Raw genomic sequence first — 13421 nt, 5'->3', positions numbered from 1 at the left:
ATAGTCTTCTTCAGCAAATGGAACCTGCACAGATTTGGTTGAGAGTTAATTTTCACTCAAAAACATTAAGATGTAAACTGGTTAAACATCCAAAAAAACAAAACTAAAGTTAGCTGTGGGTTGTTTATGTAAATGGCACTAAATGATCAGCACTGAATAAAGGAAGGAATTTATGTCGACCTTTATCGACCCTATCGAAACTTCTGTTTATTATTCCACAAAAATGAATCACATGTTTGAGGGGCTGAATGTGCTGAGAAACTCACACTACTTTATACATGCATCAGATGTGGTGAAATTCTATATATATTTTATGGGTTTTGTACGAGGTGCGGCGCTAGTCATACATATACAAATTTGGAAGGCAGACGTGTAGAAAAGCCTCTTGGAACCATACTATAAATCCAACAGGATTTACAGGCGTCGTACTGTAACCAACTTCCTCCTAGATAATTAACCATATTCACTCTATATATGGTCATGCAGTCTAAAGACCTTTGTGATGCTAAATTGCGAAGCTTTTGAGTTGTTGCCGAACGTTGTGTCCGAACTTTGAATTTTGATGTTTTGCCATGAAAGAGGAAATAGTGAATAGACGGATCATTAGCTGTGTGTCATTACTAGACTAGCCGAGAGACTCTTGTTTGCGTTTTGTTGGTTTTGGTGCTCCATACATGCCATGATAACTGGCATGTAAAACGTTTTTCATGCCAGTCTTCCTCAGGCATTCATGGTTTTGGGCCCATAGAGTATGAGCATAGGAGTCCTGAGACTGAGCAAAGCTAATGTCCTGCTGACTCCCGGCACACATGAATGACTCAAAAATAATTTAATAATACAGCTCCTGAAGACTTAAAGATGGGAACATTAAATATATAAAAAAAAACACAATTGTAGATCTAGGGGAATCAGTCAGTCAGTTTTAGTCATTCATAACTTGTGATGAAGTTGAAAGACAAACATAAAAACATTATTGAATTTGATTTGATTTGAAAAGATTCAGATTTTTCAGATTTGAAAGCAAACTTGTTGCTGGATTTGATTTGTTAATTTTGTGGGACTGACTCAAAATAAACTGCAGTGTGTGTGTTCATGATAATGAAGGAACATCTCACTGTTGTTGGACAACAGTGGACCTGTCAGCTGTACAAAATACATCAGGCTTTGGATACACAGACAGCGCTTGTCTTCAGGTTTATTTCATTCTTGGCTTTTGTGTTTTTTGTAATGGTGTTAATGAGGTCTTATCTAACCTGAAAATGCTGATTTATCAGTTCAGACATTGCAGTGTTGTCAGACAGTTTTTTTCACAAACATTGTGAAACATGTTTAAAAACAGAGCTTAGCTTAGCATGTAGCTCTTAGCACCCTGTACTCCCCTTCCATGCCATCCCCTGTTTTGAGCTTCTTGATGTCCAAGCATATCTGATGCACAGAAGAAAGCTCCTACTTCAGGCCTCTGACTGGAGTCATCTCTGCACTCCTTCTCCCTCTTGTGACAGTTCTGGATCCTAATTGCAGACTGCTTATGCACTCTGAGGGAAACAGAGTGGCAGGCAGAGCAGAGGAGGTAGAGACAAGCTGTCAGAGATGGGTTAGATGATGGGGAGAGGAGATACAGAAATGTGAAAGAGAGGTCATTTCAGATTGTGAAGCAGGAAGGAAAAAGCCTGTCCAAAACCTTGGCTAATGAGCCTGCATGAGCTTCCATTCTTTTTTGCCCATTTCCCACGGCATGCACATTTATACACTTACACTTAAGACACTTATGTGGCAGCCCCTGGTTACAGCTGCCTACAGAGGAATGCGTCATAAACATACTGTATGCCACCATGGCCTGACAGAGTGCAGTCAACAGTTGGTTTAACTCTTTGACTCCTTCACTTCAAGAAATGGATCTAATCAGTGAAATCTGGGGGAATTGTCTCACGGTTGCAAGGTTCAAGACATGGAGAGGACCATGTTTGCTACGATCCAGCTGATTTGGGGAAAATGGAAGCAACATAAAAGGAAGCAACATAAAAAGATAGATGTTTATGAACAAAACCAAGAGTTGCAGCTTTCTAAAAGAAACCCAACAATGAAAGAAAACCTCACCTTCTACACGGTGTTGCGTTAACGCCATAATTTAGAATTTACTCTCGTTGAAATGGGGCACCAGTCCTCTAGGAGGACAGCAATGAATTACTTCATTGCCAAATTTATCAATCTCATATCGGAAGCCATGACTTCTCGATTCAATGGATCTCCAGTCTCTACGTCAAAAGAACACAACAGGACAACAGCTGGGTGTAAATAAAGGAGTTTATTAACTAAACTACTCTCTACAGAGTAAATGCAAGGTGTAATAATCATAAAGATGAAAATAATAATGAAATGAGCAGTGTGATGAGTTGGCAATGGTGGGAGAGAATATGTTATGGCTATACACTATGGCTATACAGCTAATGATACTACATCTACGAATTAGGTTTGATGATTAAATATTGCTATATTTTGACATCAACCCAGTCATGCTCGGCTTCTCTGCAGGCGGTCGTGCAGATGTTCTCTGCTGGCGTCTCTTGCGGGTTGATGCTAAATAAACTCTAATGCTCTTCACTTTGGCTGGATAACTTTAGAGGAGACTAGCGTTGACCAGATGACTCTAAAGTTGTCAAAATCTTCACAAAGGAAAACTTGATGATGATTTAAAGTTACAAAATTACTCTGAGGCACTTGTGTTGTTTTGGTTCAATTGGTCTTGACTTGGCTTATAAAAATAAAAGATCGCGCATGTAGACAAAAAGAATGTTACTCTACTTACTTACTTACTTACTCTAGCTTCTTCTAGCATCTTCTCTCGTCTTAGCATATAGTCTATAAATGTGGATTTCACAGCAGTTCTTTGACTGTAATAATAATGATATGGACATGCTGGATGTCATGTAGTGTGTTACCTTGTGTGAAGGATGCTGGCAGTATGGTCACATGAAGGACATTGTCTTAAAGTCTACATTTACATTTCAACCATTCTATATGGTAAAAGTTTGGGATTTAACTATTACATAGGAACATCTCATGATTTACAGAACAGTTAGATATTTAATTTTACATTCTTCCTCAGATCTGTGTCTGTGAAGAGAGTTCTGCTGGTCACTACCCAGGATTGGAATGTGGGTTGTAGTTTATGACTCTTATCTAGAGAGGGACAGAGGAAGGGAGGTTGGTGTGTGTGTGTGTGTGTGTGTGTGTGTGTGTGTGTGTGTGTGTGTGTGTGTGTGTGTGTGTTCATGCATGGCACAGAGAGGCTCCTTCTTTTGTTGTTACTTGTCCTATATAAGAAACAATCAAATATCATTAGACAGAGTCTTATTGTTACAAACTGGAGATTTTGCTTATATTCTCCAGTTGCCTGGTGTCCATTGGTTGATCCTCTGGAGCTGACCCTTTGACCTTTGGTCTGGTTGCGCATCCCTCTGACATGCTAAAAGCATGAACTGTTTGTGAGAGAAGAGTCCTTTGCTCTGTTTCCTATCAATTTTATAATTTGATGGTGGGAAGAGTCACAAAGTGTCAATTTTGGGTCCATAACTCTTCATGTCCTTACAATGCACTTCTTTAATGGCTTGTGACTGATTCCAGGCCAAGTATGTACACGACAACGGCCTTAATTGTAAAACCAAAAAAAGATTATAGCCGCAAGTGGCAATTCGTGGGTTCTAACCGTTTTCCACACCACTGAGGGAAGCAGCCAAATTTGAGCTACTTAATGCTTTGGTAGACCTACTCGCTGTAACAACCTGAAGATATCTAAGTTTTATGATGATCAGACAAATGGTTCATAAGTTATGGCCAATATTAGCTAGGCCCCGCCCTTTGGAAAGACATTCCATTCGACCGCGGCCATGTTTTTCAACCGATCTCGCTCATTTTTAATAGAAATGTGCCTCTCAATCAACCAAGGCTGTATATCAAATCTGGTATTGATAAAGTAAAAATTCAAAAACTTCTATTCATTTTACTGTTTTTAATGTTATGCTAATTAGCTCAAAATCCATAATGGTAGTTGCTATTATCACAAAGCCTTTTTGTAGCGAATATTGACCTGTAGCTGATTGGCACATTTGAAGACGATGGGACTCTGTGCCCTCTGGCGGGGGCAGGTTGCATTTTCATAAATATTTAACTTGCACAAACTTTCTAACACAAAACTATAGAGTCATAAAATCTTTTGTGATTTCTTTTGTATGTTCCTTTGTCAACTAAAGCCAGTTGTAGCCTTGGGTCCCTTTGTAATGCTTATGAACAAATACTGACATTGAAGTGTTGCCCTGTGTGCTGAAGTAGCTTATATAACACATAGAGCCATATTTTATTATCCAGGGAAGCCTTTGTTGATTCCTTGAATTTGGCATGTGATTTGTTTGTGTGGTGTGAGAGTGGCAGCCAGAACCTGAAAGCAGAGGTGCAAACAGACAGAATCCCTGGAAGGTCTAAAAAATCTGCACTGGGTAGCATCTTTTAGATTGATGAAAAGGAGAGAGGCAGACATGATATAGAAATACAGAGACTGTGACCTGCAGCTAAGGTCCCTTCTGCATTTGTACTTAGATACTCCTAAATGCACAACATGAACACCACAGCCTTCAGAATACTGCAGGATAAAGCGTACAACATACTCTTCAAGACCAGCAAGACTTCCAGTGTTTAAATGAGAATTTGTATAAGGCAATTCTTTTCCATCAAGACAGCTAAACAGCTGGCTGAGAACTTTATGAATGTAACCTCTAACTGATGATATCCCACTGCAGGGCATTCATGCAAATGTCATAAAGAATATTCTCTCAGCTGCTCAGTTACAGTTGCATACACTACCAGAATGGAAACATCTTCCATCTAAATCCTCTATTGGTAAAAAAAAAAAGTCTCAACAAGGTCTCATTGGGGTTGCGATCGTCCAGCTCCAGTGTTTGGGAGCCATTACTTCATAACCACAGTGGGCGAAGCCAGAAACCAAGTCCTGGCATTTCCATTATTACCACTGAGAGACTGATTTGACCTCCTGAGGAAAAAAGCAGTGACTTTGTTACGGTCTGATAGAAAGCATGAAGTACCACACAGCAGAGTGTTTATGTAGATGTTTGAGCAGCCCTAGGCTCAAATAAATATTACATTATATTGATAACCATCACTTAAACATCTGTCTGCTTTTAGTTTGTTTGTCTTCTTGGTTTTGGAGGAAACAATGTGAGCGAAGTGAGCCTTACTGAGTGAGCTGACTTTGACTGAAGCTGTAAGTCAGAAGTTATTTGTTCTTAAGACCAGGCCATCATCCAGCAGGGTTTGCTCTTTTGTGGTTTCCTGTTAGAATCCTGAATTCACGCTGTGGCTCCATTTATATCCAATTTATGCAAAAGAGAGGTGCAGTCAGTCCAAGTGAATCGGCAGGCCTGCTGCTGTTGTCAGGGGCAAATTATGGGCTGTTTTAAGTAGATTGTCATCATGGAACTGAACTCCTTGTTGGATGCCGTCGGTCAGGCCTATTGTGAGCAGCTGTGTTGCTATAGTCACTGTGGTCTTTTTGAAGAGGGTATGCACACTCACACATACGCCAACACTTTGACCACACTGCACATGCACACACAGACCACATTGCATACACACAGACTCACAGGTCCTGTTGCAAAGCTGTTTTTACAGCTTGCCCCTGAGGTACATATCTGAGGAATCAAAAGTTTGCCACTTCAAGAATGTTTACTGAACAAAGTTGGTGTTTGAGACATGGTTTCAGGTCAGAGAAGCAAGCACAACATTTCAGATGTTGACAGAAGTCCCACTCTCCCATTGTCCAGTACAGGGCCGCATATACATACATACAGTTTGGTCACATAGTGGAATATAGAATTGTAGTTTGTAAACTTTCTAAAATACTTACTTGGTGGCTCATTTTAATTAATGAATCACATTTCATTTAATGAATGGGTGGCCATGATAAAAGAGAAGGGGACAGAGAAGGAAAGGGAAGAAGAAGAATATGCATGTGTCACTCGCTTTCATTACGTCAAATCATTTGAACATAATCAGGCTGTTTTTGACTTTTAAAGTCAGAGTCAGCAAATGACCATGCCACAAAAATTAATTTTGTTGGTTTATGAACATGTCACCTAGTGAAGGCAGTACTTAGTTTAAGGCCCTGTTCAGACCTGGTACTAACATTTGTCTCAGGTGATCTGATCACAAGTGGACGGCTCTTAGTTCAGGTGTGAATGCACCCAAGACGATTTGCTACATTCAGGGGTGGTCTGGACCACATATAGCCACATTATATTAGCAGTATGAACATGAGTATTATATTGAACTGTTGGCAGTTGGTCTTAGACCGTAATATGTACTGTGGGAGTTCTATCACATCGACGCCATTGTTGTTTACATTCAACCACGAGCGGAGCCTGCGGTCACGTGTGACGTCATTCGCGAGACCCTGATGTATTCATTGCAATATTGGTGGATTTTAACCACTCATTATGTTGACTGTCCCACAAGGGAAAAGACACTTGATCTGTTGTATGCCAATGTCAAGGAGACCTACACTGCTGCAGCTCTACCACCACTTGGCAGATCAGATCATAATCTGTCTTTTCTTCAGCCTTCCTACAAACCCTGTGTACTGAGGCAGGCTGCAACCACCCGCTCATTCAGGAACTGAACACTAAACTGAACACCCCTGTCGCTGAGGATGATGTTTCAGAATAACTGACTGGTAGCCATCCCAGTGCATGTGCACTATACCCCACTCCCACCAACCTCCTCCAACCCAGATCTCCCACCATTGTGCCAGCAATCACCCTTGAAAAATGCTTCACTTTTTTCAGAAACATTTCCAACCACATTCAAACAGGCTCAGGTACCACTGCTTCTCAAAAAACCTTCACTCAACCCCGCTGAAGTCGAGAACTATCAACTGGTCTTGTTACCCTTGTTTTTGCAACATACACCACCTCCTTAGGGCCAGCTATCCACTCACATGGCTTCCTATATCACTGCTATGCAGACAACACACAACTCTACCTGTTGTTCCTGCCAGACATCCCCACATTCAGCTAGACCTCTCTAAGACTGAACTCTTAGTCATCCTGGCCAATCTGTCTCTTCATCATGATATCAATAACAAAATCACCTCTTCATCTCTGACCCCAACCAAGGTCATAAGAAACCTGGGTGTCATGTTTGATGACCAGCTCTCCTTCTCAGACCATGTTGCATCCGTCTCTTGGTCGTGTCTCTTTGCTCTATACAATATCAGAAAAATCGGGTCTTACCTGACTCATTCAGCCTTATGCTCCTGCACTATGTGCTATAGAGCCTAATGGACACGCCCGAGCCAAATCACTACTGAGCGATTTTTGGCAGCCTTAAAGTGTGTGCAAGTGATTGAGTTTTCAATCATGCTAAAGCCCTCAAAAATCAATTTTTCCAGCCGAATAATTATAATCTCAGCAAAAACAAAAGGTCCCAACGGTCCCTGGCACACTCGGTGCTCTGGCCCCAATAAAATAATCATCAAGACCACAGCCTTCACTTCATGTTTTCCAACTCTCTCTATGGCCTCAGCTGACACCCTGCTCATCACACATTGCTCATTGCTCATCTCTGATCTCAAGGAAACAGTTGTTATCTGGTAGTCTGATGGAATTGTGTGTGTGTGTGTGTGTGTGTGTGTGTGTGTGTGTGTGTGTGTGTGTGTTTAGGCCTTTGACCCAGGAAGAGATTGCCCAGCGCAGAGAGCTTGCTAGACAGAGACATGCTGACAGAATGGCAGCTGATCAGACAGCAGCAGAGAGCCACAAAGACCTCACTCACTCAGGGAGTATGCCACAGGAAGGTCAACCTGCAGGACTCAGCATAGGTAAGCTAATGAAATCAAATAAATGATCACTAATAATTACATGGATGTTATGTGAAAAGCAGGTATCGACCTTGATACATTTTTGGATGCTTAAATTGTTAAATGTTTCAGACTCTGCCAAATAAAAAAAGAAAACGTTAGATGGTTCCCTGGTTTTGACTCTTACAGGAACACTTTCCATTTATATGTCTGTATTTTTTTTGCCAGCTAAAATGGAGAGTCTTACATTGAAAGAAGAGGAACAGAGGGAGACCTTCATAGCATTTGCCCGTGTCTACAGTGGGGTGGTCAAGAAAGGACAGAGAGTATTTGTGCTGGGACCAAAGTATGACCCCACCCAGGGCCTGCGCATGGTAAACCCACACCTATCAATCACCTTTTACAGTACCTGCTTCAAACTTGTGTGTAATGCACAGATCTGTCATGAATTTGCAGCTTTTTGCCATTGAAATATTAGGTTGCATATACAAGTGTTTTTATTTTTTTAGGCACAGTAAAATAGAATCGAAAACACTCACTCATTAAAACCAAGAGCTATACAGATTCTGTTGCAGACTGATAGGTCTGTAACTGATAGTGGACCCACAGGGGAAATCAAATTCCAATGACTCACAGCAAGTTTACTGAACCTTATGTGTTTAATTATCTTCTCTGGTGTCACTAGAGCTCACAGAGAAGCACTGTTTATGAGCATTATTAGAGTTGTGATGGTCAAGTGATCAAAAGAAATGCAATTGCCGACTGTTTTGATAGATCATTTCCCTAATTTTGAAATTGCCAAACATTTACAGGTTGTAGTTTTTCAGGTGTGAGTATTTGCTTGTCTGCTTGTCTTTGTTTTCTTTGTTTTTTTGTTTTTGTTTAAATACAACATCTGTAAATAGCAAAAAAGCACTAAATTCAAAATGACAGACTTCCTTTGGGTTTAGGGTATGGCACCAAGAGTCTCCAAGAGTTTTTGTAGATATAAAGATGATACACATGCCAACCAGTTTCCATACACCTAGGTGAGTGCTAATTGCTAACAAGTGCTAATTAGTTGAATTTTTTTTTTTTTTTAAGTTTTGTGAGTTTTAGAGCATAAAATCAAAACCCTATGACCTCCAAAATTGTAAAAGTCATTAGGGGGCACAATGTCCCACACCCCTTGCTAAATTGCAATATCAAATCAAAATAGCCTACTCACTAGTTTGAACATGGCTGCAGGGTTAGTGTTAGTTTGGTGAGTTTTTACGCATCCGAAAGACTTTAACAAATGTGATCATTAAATTAAAATTGACACACAAAATCCAAAAATGCTGACTTCCTGTCCGGTGAAAGATATTATTAAAATATGTATTATGTCCTTAATGAATGGGCAATGATCCCACCGAATTTCATGAGCAGCCTAGCAGGGGGGCGTCGTCTGGCGTAGTGCTCTAAGCAGGCGCCCCATGTGTAGAGGCTACAGTCCTCGCTGCAGTTAGCCCCGGTTCAAGTCCTGCATCGGACGGCCTTTACTGCATGTCATTCCCCCTCTCTCTGCCTCCCCATTTCCTGTCTCTCTACTGTCCTGTCCAATAAAGGCACAAAAGCCCCAAAAAATATACTTAAAAAAAAAAAAAAGAACATCCTAGCAGAATGGAGAAGTGTAGGAGAGTTGAAGGGAAAATAAATAAAAAAGATGCTTCTTCTAACAATCATCTAGGTTTTCCTCACTATCAAAGTAATCCAGAGACAGATATCTGTACATCAATCTGGAAACAATATGAGAGATTACGCGTGTGTGTGTGTGTGTGATGTACTGGGATAAGAGTGGATGGTTCAAATCACTACTACCTCACCTAAAATGATCTGCCTTCAAAAACTTCCAACTGTCAAGTATTCACAATACTAGAATTACCACAAAATGCTATATTTCTAATAGCAAAACAGAGGCTTACAAGTCACCACATCTTCCCACGATGGAAGTGTAGCTACATCAAGCTCACACAGTAAACCAACAAAGCATGACCCGTAGTGCTTACTACCAAAGCTGCTAGACCTCAAAGAACTGAAACACTGCAGTTCTCTGTTACTTAAGCAAACTGTACTGTATCAATTGTTTGCAAGCTTTCGGGAGGGCACACAGATGATGATGAGTTTGACTTGATAATGCATGTAATATTTTTATGTACCAACTAATGAAGCTATAGCAATTAGGGATGCCCCGATTGACCAGCCGCTGATCATTATTGGCTGATTGGCATTAAAAATACATGATTGGTAGATGGGAATTAATACTTCTAGTCTCAACCTTCAAACCGATCAGCTGTGGTTAACCATGTGGAACTTTTATAAAGTGTGTGAGACTGTATAACGTATGCCATCTGCTCTGACTTCCTACAATTTGAATGCAGCCTGTATCTGACTTCAAATCTTATTATTCTTCAGTTTGCATAATGCAACTGAGTTAATGTTCTGAGACATATTGCCTTTTATTTATTAGGCTATTTGCATTGTTTAGCGTATTGAACAGGCTTAGTATTTTATAATGTGTAATATCTGTTAATAATTGTGTTAATTCACGTAAATTAACATATGTAATTAATTAACTATTACATTGTGTAATTCATTTCTCCTTATTGTAGGCTATGTTACTTTGCACAAAGTAAAAGCAGGTTGTTGACTGAATAAGGATGACTTATTATGGTCCTTTTATCAGGTTACGCTGCTGTGTGGTGGAGATCCCAGTTCCATACAAAGCTAAGCAGGCTCACCAACTGCTAAACCAGCTGCTATAACAAAACGCAAAAAATGATTGGTAACAGACATGGATCGGCTGATCTCACTTATAAATGATTGGTATTGGCTGCAAAAAATTTGGGGCATCCCTACTAGGAGTGATTGCAGATACTTCATAGGAGGACATAGGAGGACTCATAATACAGAACATCTGAGCCACCTATCAGCTACAGCAGTGACATAAGACAAATCATTCAATTTACTGTTTCCATTCTCTCATCTCTGCCAGCTGTCGGAGGGTTGCAGTGCCTCAGATTGTGTGCCCGAGGTGCCTCATCTCTCCTGTTGTTCCATGGAAAGCATTTACCTGTTGATGGGCAGAGAGCTAGAGGAGCTGGAGGAGGTGCCTGCAGGAAATGTCCTGGGTAGGTACATCTGTTTCTTCTCTCTGCTTACTGCAGCTTTTGTTCCCTGCTTTGTTGGACAGAGTTTGGGTCACTTGTAATCTTAGAGATTCTGGAATCAGGTGAGCAGTCAAAACAGATTTGATTCTAGTTTTGGAGCTTCAGTAGTGTGTGATTAATGAGTGTGTGGTCAGTGTAGTATGGATTTGTTAAGTAGGAGGAGAAAGTCAAAACTTCTTGAGTTGTGTCATAGACAATGTTATGTTACTGGCATTTGGAACACTTGTGAGACTTGGAAGGGCATGAAACACGCCTGTGTACAAAAGATGAGCAACTTCGTTAGAAAATACCGACAGGTGATGAATTACAGAAAAAGCAACATGATGTGTCTTTGTAAGGTGTTCGACAACCATGTGCTACCACACCAGCCTCAGTGCACTTGGGCATTGATTCAACAACTCTCTGGAACACTACTGGAGGATGCACACAATTTGGTGTTTTGATGATGGCGTGTGGAGGCATCTTCATTTAGGGAATAAAAACTAATTAATCTAGGTTTTTCCTTTTTTCTGTTTGTATGCCTCTGTGCCAGCGATAGCCAGAGCCGGAAGCATATTCATATCTTGAATTTCCCCTAGGGGATAAATAAAGTATCTATCTATCTATCTATCTATCTATCTATCTATCTATCTATCTATCTATCTATCGATCTATCTATCTATCTATACTGTATATTATACATTGTTTTTGGGTTGTCCGTCTGTCCGTATGTACGTCTGCCTGTCCCATTCTCGTGGACACGATATCTTAGTAACGCCTTGAAGGAACTTCTTCAAATTTGGCACAAATGTTCACTTGGACTCAAGTATGAACTGATTAGATTTTGCTGGTGAAAGGTCAAGTTTTGGCATTGTGAACACAATAGTTCCGTAACGCCATGAGGGAAGTTCTACAGATTTGGTAAAAACATTCACCTGGACTCAAGGAGAAACTGATTAGACTTTGGTGATCAAAGGTGAACGTCAGTGTGACCTCACAAAACTTTTTAGTCATTACTCAAGACTTCACACAGCTATAATGATAATATTTCAGACAAATGGTTCATATTTTCTATGACTCTGGATAAACAGGGATGTAATTTGGAACTAGCCTGAGTGGAGGAGGCAGATAACCACGAGGAGGTGGTGCTAGTTTTCCATTTGTCCCCATGTGTGTTTGGTTCTTTGATTAAAAAAAAAAAAAGAAAAAAAAGTCAAAAATAGAAAACACACATCCAGTTACCAAGCTTAAAATTCTTTATGTGAAGCTTAATATTAAATAGAAATCTGATAAAAACATTTAGCAGTTCAGATCACTTGACCCTTGGATTCTATGTCAATTATGGATAAATTCAGCAAATATGATGTTGTGGTTTGAATGTATTTGCAACATTGAAGCTTTCTGAGATGACTACAGCTCAGTGGAGACAGCAGCTGTGTTTCTAGGAGCAGGGAACCTAGCTTAGTTTCATGATGATCAAAGAGATATGCAGATTTAAGAGTTGTAAGTTCACCTGCTATGTACATGGGTGGCTGTGGCTCTGGAGGTAGAGCGGGTTGGTCGTTCAATCCCCAGCTGCTACAGTCCGCATGTTTAAGTGTCGTTGGGCAGGACACTGAACCCCAAATTGCCCCTGATGTATCTTTGGTTTATGACTGAGTGTGATAGAGATGTGCTGTGTATAGAGCAGGCGCTGTATGAATGTGTGTGTGAATGGGTGAATGTGACTCGCAGTGTAAAACGCTTTGTTGTCATTAAGACTAAAAAAGCTCTAAATGCTATAAATGCGGTCCATTTACATTCGTATAATTCACCTTTAAGGATGTACACAGACAAAAATGGTGTTACACGACAAATAACAAATACAGCAGAGTAGAGGGGAGACCGTCTTCGCTACCTTGTTTTTTTAGGCACATGTGGAACACGTCTGCATACACAGACCCCCAATTGTAGTATGTATAGAAGAGCATGTGGATCCATGTGGAAGTATGAAAAAATCTTTAGTCCCACCAAGTCCTACAATGCTCTGATTGGTAAATTGTTTCTCCAACTGGGGAAACTGCCATCAGTGAGCGCAATATTTGAATCACTGGATAAATCAGCGATATGGGTGCCAATTCAGAGGACTTGACCCAGGCTAATCATCACCATACCAAAGTAATGTGTTACCTAGTTTGACACCACTTACTGTAGCTGCATCTGTTCCTTTCTGACGAATGACTTCAACACTTCTGTTGTAGACAGGAGCTTTAGAGATTTAGCACCCCTCTATAATGGGAAAGGAAGGAAATCATTGTTGGTTTTTGATGTGTGAGTTGTGGTTAGACCCAAGGTCAGTATCCATTGTTGAAGAAATTGCAGCACAGAAATGCCAAAGACATGTCTGA

At 40.4% G+C, this 13421-nt stretch overlaps 1 protein-coding gene across 1 annotated transcript in view; it reads left to right on the top strand.

The window, feature by feature from the left end:
• Nucleotides 1-13421, top strand: part of efl1 (elongation factor like GTPase 1) — a 104574-nt gene that overhangs the window by 22857 nt on the left and 68296 nt on the right. Inside the window, exons 12-14 of the mRNA XM_023425562.2 lie at nt 7731-7888; nt 8096-8241; nt 10881-11016. Coding sequence (XP_023281330.1) covers nt 7731-7888; nt 8096-8241; nt 10881-11016 — 440 coding nt within the window. The remainder of the gene's footprint in view (nt 1-7730; nt 7889-8095; nt 8242-10880; nt 11017-13421) is intronic.

This window comes from Seriola lalandi, unplaced genomic scaffold (genome assembly GCF_002814215.2).
Source record: "Seriola lalandi dorsalis isolate HSWRI2012SDOR001 ecotype SW California unplaced genomic scaffold, Sedor1 jcf7180002054784, whole genome shotgun sequence".
In the NCBI taxonomy this organism is placed as follows: Eukaryota; Metazoa; Chordata; class Actinopteri; order Carangiformes; family Carangidae; genus Seriola; species Seriola lalandi.
This window is presented reverse-complemented; position numbering and strand designations above follow the sequence as displayed.